The 13,218-nt window shown below is 33.9% G+C and overlaps 1 protein-coding gene across 1 annotated transcript in view; it reads right to left on the bottom strand.

Moving 5' to 3' along the window:
* The window catches only part of LOC150109564 (protein Obscurin-like), a 1,271,613-nt gene that overhangs the window by 1,245,591 nt on the left and 12,804 nt on the right, over positions 1-13,218 (bottom strand). The window contains exon 2 of the mRNA XM_090402667.1: positions 1,950-2,077. Coding sequence (XP_090258793.1) covers positions 1,950-2,077 — 128 coding nt within the window. The remainder of the gene's footprint in view (positions 1-1,949; positions 2,078-13,218) is intronic.

Raw genomic sequence — 13,218 nt, 5'->3', positions numbered from 1 at the left:
TATTTTTCACATTACAATTCCTGTGATATTCTATAGAAAATAATACTTTTCATTTCGGTTTTAGATATTTGTGTGTGATCTGTTTTAAGATGCAAATAAAATATCCTGATCCTGGTCAGCGGCCGCAACCTGATTGAACAAATATGTGCATTTGTGATGCACTAAAACTGTTACCATTTCATAGTACATTACAGGAAAAGTTTGGTCATCAACCACTCCACAGAAAAATAGCTCAGAGTTAAATAAATTTCTGTCTTCCTTTCTTTAAGTAGCTTTAGGAAGATAAGAGCTTTGACTCCTTAGCTTTTCTTATGAAAATAAACACACTGCGGGAGAAAGATTCCGTTAGCTTAGAATACCGCATAACAAGCTCCATCTGGCGCGCAGGTTTACGAACGAGTGACTTCGTGAGATCACTGTATAAAATATGTATTGTACAAATAGAAGAAAGGCCGCGAAATAAATTCAAAAATTCTAATTTAAGATGCAAGCGTGTATGTATGTATGTATGTATGTATGTATGGAAGAATAACTTAAAATTTAAAAAGACAGCGTGTGTGTGTGTGTGTGTGTGTGTGTGTGTGTGTGTGTGTGTGTGTGTGTGTGTGTGTGTGTGTGTGTGTGTGTGTGTGTGTGTGTGTGTGTGTGTGTGTGTGTGTGTGTGTGTGTGTGTGTGTGTGTGTGTGTGTGTGTGTGTGTGTGTGTGTGTGTGTGTGTGTGTGATTTTTATTATTATTAAGATCCCTTCAGTGAGTTAGGAACTCATCGAAGGAAGCCACACATACCACATATAATGGCAATCCATTCCAATCACGCATCACACAATGAGAGAAAAATCTAGCCCCCACCTCTTCTTAGTAGCATTCATTCTCAGCTTCCAAGGATGCCATCTTGTCTTTTCCCGACTCTCCATAAAATGAAAAATTCCATCAACTGAAATCCTGTATGACCCTTTCAGAAGTTTGAAAGTCTCAATCATATCATCCTTCTTTCTCCTGTTTGCTAGTGTCTGCAGTCTGCAAATTCTCAATCTGATTTTATAATCTGTATTCCTCAATCCTAATATCATTTTTAACACTCTCCTTTGCACTCTCTCAACTTGATTAGAATCACAGTGGAAACAAGGAGACCAGACATGTGCACAATAGTCTAAGTGGTCTTATCAAGGCCTTGTAAAGAAGCAAAATGACATCCTTATCTTTACACGTGAACTTTTGTTTCAGCATGCAATTATCTTTTGAGTTGCATTTGCAAACTTTGCTACATGGCCCCTGAACTTCAACTTCCTATCTACTAACACTCCAAGATCACTAGCCTGATCAGTTTTTTCTAGCATAATCCCACCAATATAATACGACATTGGATATCTAATCATGCCAAAGTGCATGCCTTTATATTTATTGACATTATGCAATTAAAAACAAAAATTGAAGAAAAGTAATAGTACTTCCAACAATCTGGCAACGTGTATATCTGGCTTGTAAATAGCAGCGTCTCACTTGCATTCGTAATATTGCAAAGGTGAAACTAGAGACTGGATAATCCGTGGTCCAACACGTGTTCGCAAAGAGCATAACAATGGATGATTCCTGAAGTGGCGTGGAATCGCAACTTGATCGAAGCTTTGAAGATTGCGAAATAAAAAGTATTACTATATGGAACTGTTGCTGTGTGGATTAAAGTTTTCGAAGCAGTCTTAACAGCGTACTTGATGCATCTTCGCAAGCTTCACAACTTTCATGTCTTAGACGGAATTCGAACCCGGGCCTTTTCAACCAAGAGAAAGTGTTACCATTTCGAATGTATTGTGGAAGAATTATAGATTGAAGAAAGGCAAGTACAAGCAAATTTAAAAAAAAATTCTTACAACTATTTTCCCTCAAATCTTTATATATATATATATATACGGATATTTAATATATACATAGCATGCATAAACAGTCGCATACTTATGAGCTCTACTGGAGTCGATGACTTCAACTTCTTGACCCTCCTTCAGGTGAACAGCTTCCGTATCTCCTGGTCGTGGCGTATAATCCATTATTGCCACATATATTTCTTTTGGCTCAAAGGAGTCCTAAAAAGAAAATATTAACAGTCATTATAAGGGATCAATTGCTTTTTTTTTTTTTTCAGTTGTCATCAGTTTGTAATAAATAAATAAAAATGTAAATAATTTAAGATAGGACAATATCAAAATAAGACGCTAATACCATATGAAAATAAATTATTGAATGATTTTTAAAATGCTTGAACCGAAACACCTGTGTTATTTTACATCCTTACAATATGAAGATACAGCAATGGTTACCCTGCTCATAACCTACACAAGGAAGCATCAGAAATTAAACCTACTTCGCACTCTTATTGAAATTTAAACTGCATCCCAGATGTGCCGACGATATGTTCGCTATCTGGACACAAAATTCGACACCTGAGACACCTTCTTGTTTGCAATTAGCCGAGTCTATTCACTTATTAGATCTACTATACATTAGAAAACAACATCGCATTAAAATGAAAATACCACATCATCCACATCATCAACTTATACAAAAACTGTATTTTCATAAAATTGTCCAATTATTGTACCCAAATGCTGAAGCTCTTTTCCAATATAATAAAAAAAATTAGACTGAAGTTTATAGGAAACCTTTATTGATATTGGTAAGAGCTATATTCCAAATTAGGTCGAAATCAGTAACTCGATGAAATTGGTAGAGGTGTCAGAAGATGATGCGATTCTCACTCCTTTACAACCTCCCATTCACTTTAGTCCGATTGACTTGAATTTTAAAGGATCTGATTAAGCAGTGTAAGACACTGCCACATTCTAAATTTGGTCGAAATCTTTTGAACAATGTGACTCTTATACTGTATATTATGGAGTTTATGACTCGTTTTTTTGTACTTGTTCTGGACCTTTTTACGCTGTTTTCAAAGGCCGCGAGCCTCTTTCACTAATTAGACTAAACACTTCATATTTGACAGGCTAAATATGTCAAATATCTATGTTGAATAGTGATAATTTTCAGTTAAGAAACGGGATTGGTAAGTTGAATTTTGGCTTTAAATGATTCTTGTAATGGCAGTAGTCGCGACTTGCTATAGTACTGAGCATCAGGCTTCGATAAAAATAGTAAACTCAAAAATATGAGTAAACGCGATTCTATGTAATTTGTTATATTGTTAAAAGCAATACGACTCGAAGACAGATTTTCTCCCTCCCCTTAGCACGAAATATTTTGTAACATTTGGAATGTCGTCCCTGACAGTTGCCTTGACCTTCTCCATGAATACAGTGCCACCTAGGATCTCAATAATAATTTTCTAGCTAATTTGATAAAAACTCTTCAGTGGCAGACGATCAACATCATATATCGTTGGCATTTTTGTGCTGAGATATAACATAAAGTATGCGAGATGTTTTTTTAAACATTTCGCGTTTCTTCGTTATTAAAACGCAACTAGATACTCTGGGGAACTCAGAGTATTTCAGCATTCCCTTTAAATCTAAAAAAATGGTTTTAAAAATGTAAATCTTTTAAATAAATGTAGGAGATACATCATAAGGATGAAAACTTTTCATTCTTCACGAAAGGAAAATTAAACTAGTAAAAAAATGTACTAATCTGTTTTCAGACAGTAAAGAAGAAACTTTTCTGTGTAAAATGATTACATATTTACACATTCTGTGTAAATATTTTTAATAGCTTGCCATTTGTCACTTCATCGTTTTTTTGCTATGTAAGCAACAAATAGTGTTCAAAAAAAAAAAAGAAAGCTATGCCAATCAACACCTCAAAACGAAAAGGAAAGAAGAGGAAACAGAAATTGAAATAGAGAAGGGCAACAAATATTGGCAAACTGCCAAAACAAAGACAAAAGTAATACTTTAAAATGGACAGAGAAAGAAAGAGAATATCAGCGAAGGGAGCGCCACCAAATCTGAGTTATTCAAAGAAAACCGCAAAAAGAATTATAATTAATAATAAATTAATAATAACTTTGGCCAATGTTACTTGTCAGGTCTGAATGGAAGCATGTCAGCAAGGGACAACGCATTTCAGGCACCATACGCAATCTATTTGTAATCTGCTGTGACTGCTACGAAACATCAACTCACAAAACCATTCATTTTTCTCCAGAAAACTCGAGTTCTTCGCCCAACAAAATAGAGTAAACTAGACGCAGAAAACACAACACTAACAGACATAATAACACTAGAATTATAGCTTTAATGGCGTTGGCTGTAATTCCAACTAACCTTCAACTTTATTATCGGGTATTTTAATGCGTTTTAATATTTTATATCGTAGCAAACATTGAATTAAACACACTAAATAACATTGCAACTTCAGAAAAAATACGGTGCTTTAGAGATACTCAGAATATTTACCGGCTAGGCATTTTAATTTTTTTCATATAAAGTTGTAGATAAATCGGTTATTTACGAACAGCAAACTGAGGCTGATTTTTGGAGCAATAAATAATACTAAAACATTGCTTATTTTTAATCTGGGTGCAACATAATTAATTAGTAATCTCGTATCTATACCTGGGATTACTGTATATGCGTGTACGTGCGTGCGTGCGGTTATTTGTTCTTAAGGTTTAACTAACCTGCCAACAAGTACTGTTCAAAGCACTTTTTATGCTTGACGCAAACTGAATAAGCACCTATTTAGATTCGTTTTGTCTCCCATCTATACGAGTTTACGCATATAGAACCCCTACTCTGGCTGGATCGACTTTATTGAAATTTTATTGCTAAAATTTGTTCAGTCATCTCAGCTTTATTTTAGTTGCAAAATTCAGCACAACGATACAACAAATTATATTTTACAAATGAACATAATGAGTACAAAGTTATAAAATGATATCGCAGAGAAAAATGTATGTTACATATACAGTAATGTATTCTATTATATTTCTAAACTAATATAATTGTATTATATTTCTAATATTTATAATAATAATTGTATTATTAAGTACACATACAGTATGTTACGTTTTTTTTTTTTTTTAATTATTCATTCAGTCTGTCCTTGACATCAATTGGTCGATGCCAATATACTAATATTTAAAAATGTGGAATGACATTATGATAATGAGCTAAAAATTGCACATTAATTGATGGATATAATCCTCGTTAGGTAATTACCCGTGACGTTTCTTAATTTCTTTTGTGCTTTAAGTCTTAATTCAGGAAATCAATTTCTCAGTTCGGTAAATTACGTCAGAAAATTGTATTATCATCCTTCCAGGGATTGTAATTCCTGTGGTATGTCGGGTTCCCTCACGCAGGTAAATCAGAAGAACATACGCAATTTACGTACAAAATATACATATAAGAATACGATCAACACCCTATCTTAATAAAATTATGGTTGTGGAAGTCAATGATACTTGGCAGGTAGGCCGTAAGGGATCGTTCGTATCGCTGATGAATGAAAGAAACGGGTCTCGTTTCAGGTATTGCATAGTCATTCCAGACTTCTGCTTTCTCCACTCGGATATGAGTATCTTATCTTTTGGAGTGGACTCGAGTTGTCCATTCTATTTTTTTTTTTCTTATACAGTTTTTATAGTCCATATCTGGACACATATAGAGACGGTCATGCCAGAACTTTGCAGACTTTGTTCTAAAATAAAATTTCAGAACAAATATTTTCATTTATAATAAATTTCCGTTCCGATTTTATTTTTTTTTATTATTGTTATGCCTAAAAGATATTTAATTTTTAACTATAACTGTTTGGTCATCTAGCAAATAATGGGGGATTGTTGTGGAACTACATGATGATTACTATTTTAGGTGTAGTTCAACGATCCACTTTAAATGCTGGTTTCTATCTTTTTTATTTTATATATATAGAGAGAAAGAGATTAAAAAAAAGAGTACAGATATCCGGCATGCTTGATGGATTCCTCTGTTTAATGGTTCTTATCCTGTAATGTCTTCATTGATTTTCTTACAGACTGTTTGATTGTTTTGATACATGTTATCAAAATAATAAATAGCTGAAAAAAGAGAGCGCAAAAGGCTTCACTTCGGCGATGCAAAATTATTCAAATTAAGTGGATATTGAATCTAACATTATTTCAAAGCCGAATACAGAAACTACAAGAGTTTCGTGCTGGATAGAGAAACTACAAGAGTTTCGTGCTGAATATAGAAACTACAAACGTTTCTGCGGATGCAAGAATTAGCAAACCTTTCATGACAGGAGAAACTCGTAGTAAAGGTGGAGTAAGATCTGATCACTATCCTTAGTATTTCCCATAATGTAAAGCACATCTCCTAGCGGACATGTATGATATTATATATGGGTAGTGATCCCCCTCCCATAATGTATAACATCATACATGTCCACTAGGAGATGTGCTTTACATTATGGGAAATACTAAGGATAGTGATCAGAGCTTACTTCACCTTTACTACGAGTTTCTCCTGTCATGAAAGGTTTGCTAATTCTTGAATCCGCAGAAACGTTTGTAGTTTCTATATTCAGCACGAAACTCTTGTAGTTTCTCTATTCGACTTTGAAATAATGTTGGATTCAATATCCACTTAATTTGAATAATAAATAGCTATTACGGAGAGCAGCAGATTTGGGATTTCAACTTCTTCAGCATGTTTTTCATCTATATTTTATTTTATTTTATTTTATTTTTATTTTGTCTAAAACTTTCTGGTAAGCTGATAATGATTTCAATGTTGAATTTACAATGGTTTTTCCAATGGGATTTTTTTATGTAAAATCGTGTCAATGAATATTGATCTTTCTCTGGAGATTTTTATAACACAATAAAATCCCTCCCCCCTTTTTTTATGATATAAACTAGCATAATTCAAATGAAACAATTTTAAATTGCAGTACTCCATCTTATTTCCTGGATATATCGATACGAATAGGCAATTATTTGCCAATCATTTAGCTATTAAGGATTTCAATATGTATCGGAAATACATATTGCAGACAACTGTTAGAAATTTAATCCCGGCTCTAAACTAAGATGCATATTATTGTCTGAAACGTATGTGTGTTCTACTGTTGATTTTTTGAGTTGAGGGGTAAAAGACCCGAGTTTCCCGAACGGAACATTACCTGCCTGTGACAAAGATCCCCTAACTGGTGAAATGATTGAAAATAAAAGTTCCTCTTGACAATTAGAATTGAATCGATGACCATTTTTGGACAAGCAGTCTAGTATATAGTGGCAAACACATTTTCACAGAGCAATAATGATTATGGTAAAACATACTTGTATGCTAATTCTGTTCAAACGTATTTGAATACAGTTATTGGCACGCCTACAGTAGGAATGTGCAAGTAATCACATTTTTGTGGATATGCTTAATGGAATTAAGAATAAATTTTAAATACAAAAATTTAATTTTGGTTCAGTTAGGTAATCTTAGTTTCTGACTATCAGTACTCATAAAATTGGCACAAGGGGAGTGAAAGCTCTAGGTAAACTGTCCCCTTCTCTTTGCATTTAGTGTGCTAGAAAACACTCTTGGTTACAATCTTATTAATATAATTTAGATAGAAACTTCACAAGAGAATCAGTGGTTGATTGTTCGTTTGTCACGAAGTGTTTCACACGGGCGTTGACTGCTGACTTCTTGATGACAGTTCCACTCACGAAAGATTACAAAACTTATAGCACATGGGGAAGAGGACGGACCAAAGTTAGGTAATGTAGAATTTTTCCCCTAAAGAATTTTTTTCAAGCGCGTCAGTTTTCCAATAAGCAACGTGGTGATGTCGCATAGGTGACAAAAACGAATCCGCGATCTGTAGGTTGGGAGGTAGAGGTGCAATACATTCTTGGCTTGTGTATACTTAGAGAACGCTGGATTAATATACCTGTGTTTTTCAAAACAGGATTTAGTATCTCATGTCTAAAATCATTACTGTAACCATTTTATAACTTGAGCATAACTGGGCAGTCAGTTTATGAACACTGCAACAAACTAACACTTTCAACAGTACACCACTCTTTATAGGTTGACTTTTTTTTGTTGACTAATTACTTTTATAATCTGTTCACTATCTGAGCGCAGGCATCAAATACATATTCAGAAAGTACCGGCCACAGAATTAGAAAGCAGAACTCAGTGGTTTCAGTATAGCCATGCGACTACCAATACCGATCCTCTTCGGTTCGGCGAGATATGGATCGGGAACAGCCTTCATTGAATTTGTCCTCAGACGACGGCAATCTCTTCCTGATAGACTGCCTTAAGACCACAGTTACGCCTCTTAGACAAGCCAAGTGGATTATTTTTCCACTTGGCTTGTCTAAGACTTGTCTTGGCTTGTTTAATCCAAGTGGATTATTTTTCCACTTGGATTAAACACCCAAGATCTCTCACTTTTTGAGAAGCAGTTAGCTGTGCTGTTTTCAAAATCGTGGCTCTAGCCAGACGGGCATCCCCGATAAGCCCTTTATCGAACTCCGAAAGATCCTTTGTTTTTTTCCCATTGCGAAAACGTGATGAGGCATATGACCTATTATTTTGCATATAGGGCTGCTTAAATGACATTTACGTACATCTGCATAAAACGTTCTAATTCAGTGGCCGATATGTGTGTAGCTTAGCTGGAGCTTATGGAGAAAATCATATTTGGTGCTTTTAAGGATTTAATCTCTCTCACCGGTTTAAGACTATTTCAATGATACTTAATTGTGTTACAATAGCCTTGTGAAAAGCTCCGAAAATAACATTATCATACTATATTCAAATATTATGCTACTGACGATTGCCCTTTGAGTTTACTGATTATCATACCGAAGAGTTTGTTTATTCGATTTTTTAATTTTTTATTTTTCATTTAACTGTGATAATAATTAAAATTCTAGTGTTATGTATCCATATTTGCTTTATTTTGTAATAAAACATATTCCTTTCGCTTATGAATATTTAATATGCGTTATGAATTATAAACACTAATTACAGAAATTGAATGCTGTTGGTGTGCATTTAAAATCTTCTTATGGTGCAACTTCTATCGAAGGTCAGCGACCATCTTGGCGAACAAACTGCATTCTTGCATTAATCGGAGTAGTTTTGATGTTGATGTTGTCAAACGTCTTGATGTTGTCAAACGTCTTGATGTTGTCAAACCATGATATGCTTTTTCTTCCTCTAGTTCCTTTACCATCAGTTCTTCCTACCAAAATAGTTTGTAGAAGTTGGTATTTGCTGTTTCTCATGATGTGGCCAAGATATGATGTTTTTCGTTTCTTGATTATTTATACAAGATCTTTAGCTTTGCCAAGATCTTAAGGATTTTAAGACATCTTCATTAGTAATTTTTTCTATCCATGATATCTTTAGCATTCTTCTGTATAGATAGTCACATCTCGAAGGCTTCAATTTTCTTGATAGTTGTCGCCTCCAATGTCCATGCTTCAACTCCATAGAGTAGAATAGACCACACGTAGTATTTCAGCATTCGGTATCTGACTTCCATGTTTAGGTCTTTATTGCAGAATAATGTTCTAATTTTCATGGAGGATTGCCGTGCAACTTCAATCCATGTCTTTATATCTATTTCATGATCCCACCTTTCATTAAGCCGGCAACCAAGATATTTATATCTTGACACTTGATTGATATTTTTCCCATTGAGTGTCAGTTTCATTGATGAGGTTGGATGTTTGCTGATGACCATGTATTTTGTTTTATTGATGTTTATATTTATTCCCATTCTTTGGCTTTCTATGTATACTCTGTCAACGGGTTTTTGGAGATCCATGGTGCTATCTGTAATTAGCACGGTGTCATCTGCATATCGTAGGTTGTTAACAATCTTTCCATTTATTGTGATTCCCTCTGGACATTCTTCCAATGTCTTTTTAAAGATTACCTCTGCATATATATTGAACAAGAGTAGTGAGAGCCTCATCCTTGTTTCACTCCTTTTTGATGTTAATATCACTGGTGGTAATGTCGTCTAATTGAATGGTAGCTGACTGATTTCAATATAGATTTCTTATTAGTTTTGCTTTGTTCGTCTAGCCGTATTTGTTGAAGGATTTCTATTAAGTTAGTGTGTCTGACTTTGTCGAATGCTTTTTCAAAATCTATGAAACATATAAAGACAGATTTCTGATTTTCTATGCATTTTTGTATCAATATTGGCACAGAAAAGGGACTCTCTAGTACCAAAACCATTCCGAAAGCCGAATTGCGTTTCACTTAAAAACCTTTTCACTTTTAAAACGAAACTATATTTGGAAAAGTATTTAAGCGACTGCATCGCTTAAATTTAGTTAGCTTTGAAAATCTTTATCTGTAAAGTTGTCTTATTTCATTTATTTCATACAATCAGAGCGCTATCGTTTATATTGGCATAATGCCAAGAACGGAATATTTCCGGTATGATGAACATGTTAAATGTTTCATAAGTGACTCTGAAGTGATAAAATCGTTTGCTTAAAATTGCATTTATGGAGGTGACAAAATCGTCTGTTTATAATTGCATTTGTAAATCGAAAATTATCTTAATTTTAACTTTACCTAACTTCGAATGCTATGAGATCTAATCACCAGCGAGTAGAAGTTAAATAAACCTAGAAATTAATAGTGAAGAAATCTTTAAAAGCATTTTCTATATTTTTTTTTCTAGGATGTTTCTTTATACAAATACCACAGAACTTATGCAATAGTATATTGAAAACCAATTTACGTGGGTTTAGATATTTTGACTATTACAAAACATCTAAAAATAATAAAATTAAGATGATTAACATTTTAATTTTAAATATTAAATAATCTTAATCGTGTATGCTTTTAAGTCTATCATGACAACAATTAAATCGAAAATTACTAACTAGATAAGTGGTAACGGATATCAGTATACAAATATTTACTGTATTTTGTTCGAGTTACACTGAAAGTGTTAACTTACTGTTAAAACATACCTTACCTTAAGAGAGTAAAGCACAAAACCTAATTCAAGGAATGTTTTCAGTAGCTGATTAACAAGTATCGCAACGGAGGCCGACTACTTTCACACATCCACTTTACAGCAGTGTGTCAAACATAGACCTGATCCGGACGTCCCAGCAGTGGAGTTATCCCTGGGTCAGAGGAACAATAATGGCATTCAGGCACTTCAGACGCTTGTCTCTATTGTTGCCAAGGGGAGAATGTGCTCATGAAGCATCGGGGGACCAGCGTTCTAATTCTTCAATGTTACAAGGGCTTCACGCTCATCAAAATAACTGGAAGTTCGCTTCACCGAAACGGACAGGAATAAATACGGCTATATGTACAATCGCGAAAGGCTTATTAATTAGAAATATTTATTGAACAATGTTATAATGAGAATTATTTAATTATAGAAATATATGCTCTACAATTACGGACTAATTTGGACGACTAATATTAAGTATTATTTTAATATTTTCATTTTATTTTTCTGTAGAGCCTTCTACTAACTCACCATCTCCGTAATAATATCAATCACCACTATGATATGCGATTTGTAGTTATAAATGTTATTATTTATAAACGTAGTAATTACAGAATGAATAACTGGACAGACTATTTAACACAGTGGGAAATTTTGTGGAATTGCTTACATCTGTAGATTGCTGTACTTGTTTCATCTAAAATAACAACAACGACAAAAACTTGTCTTTCTTTTGTCTACGTGTGCAAATGATCAGCACAATTAGATCCATTATGGTTCGAATGGAATGCGTCCTCATTTCTGTTATTTTGGGGTTGTGTGGCCAAGGAAGCACTTGATGCTTTATACGTTGAATGAGATCAAAAACGGCGCATTTTTTTTTTTTTTGACATTGCAATAGTAAGCTTATCAAAATGCCTTTAATATTTCATTATTATTAACACGAATAATTTATTAAGTATTCAAATTAAAATAAATGCTTTACGAAAATAAAATCCTCTTTTTTTCTATTTTTTATTATTTTTTTTATTTTTTATTTTAACAGCGTCAGTAAATAACTGGAGGCGATTTCAAATTTACTGAATTTCTTCTATTGTTTAAAAATGAACTTGCAGATCTACAAATGATAAAACTGGTATAAATTTGTGGGCGTTGCTATTTACCTGCTATTTTAAAATAATCATGAGAGGTTACAACATGGAACTTTTTCGACGAATTCATTTTATATTAAAAGGCATTCACAAATATCCATCCTCATGGGATTTGAATCGACGATCTGTTGAATACGTGGTTACAAGTGGAAGTGCTTTCGAATCAAAATTTTCGAGTAGTATATGAAAAAAAAAAAAGTTCAACTACCTGGTGTAACGCAGATAATTTCCTAATCACAAATCTGATTTTAAATTAAGACAAAATACTTTAAAAGAGAGAAAATAAAGGCTAAGTATTCCATACAGAAATTTTCTATAACCAAATAATTCTAAATGCTTACCGAAATTAAATGAAACCTTAAGCTAGCATCTGTATCTTAATCTCTGGAGTTCACCGATGATGCAGTACACAAACTACTATTAATAATATTTTAATCCAATCCTTGGTAACAAAGGAATCATAAGAACAAGGAAACAACCTAACATCCAAGCGTGTATCCTTCACCGTGCAAATGATTTGTATTCACCCAATGAAGAACTCTCCAGATTTCGGAGGCTTTGCCTTTCATCTATTATCGGCAAGTACTCGAACAGAACTTTTTTTTTTATTTGTTTGTTTGTTAGGTTGTTAGTTCTCACAACTGGTCACTATAAATAAACCATGGGGTGCTGCCCATCATGCAGTTACTCGTTACACAGAACGGTGCACTTAACCACTATTTATAGGGTGCTATCTAATGAACTAAGAAGTAAAAGAAAGGAAGATAGTCGTGTGCTTAACCACTTAAGTAAAAGAGAGGATGACCGATTATGAAGAACACACACACACACACACACACACACACACACACACACACACACACACACACACACACACACACACACACACACACACACACACACACACACACACACACACAGATAGTTTCTTGTGAACTCGTAACCCTCAATGAGAGAATTGATTCACGTTGTTTGCACATTGGTAGTAAGATATAAAGTAACCAGGATGCAAACCATTAGCGACAATGCTAATACCAAAAAAAAGAAGTTTTTATATGACTCCGCACTATATTTTCAATAACTGTTTCATTAATATTGATAATACAAGTCCCATAAACAATTATGTGTATATA

Source organism: Typopeltis vanoorti, chromosome 2, assembly GCF_054136105.1.
Source record: "Typopeltis vanoorti isolate ZY-2024b chromosome 2, IOZ_Tvanoo_1.0, whole genome shotgun sequence".
Taxonomy (NCBI): domain Eukaryota; kingdom Metazoa; phylum Arthropoda; class Arachnida; order Uropygi; family Thelyphonidae; genus Typopeltis; species Typopeltis vanoorti.
The sequence above is the reverse complement of the archived record's forward strand: the minus strand, read 5'-3'. Positions and strand labels throughout refer to the sequence as shown.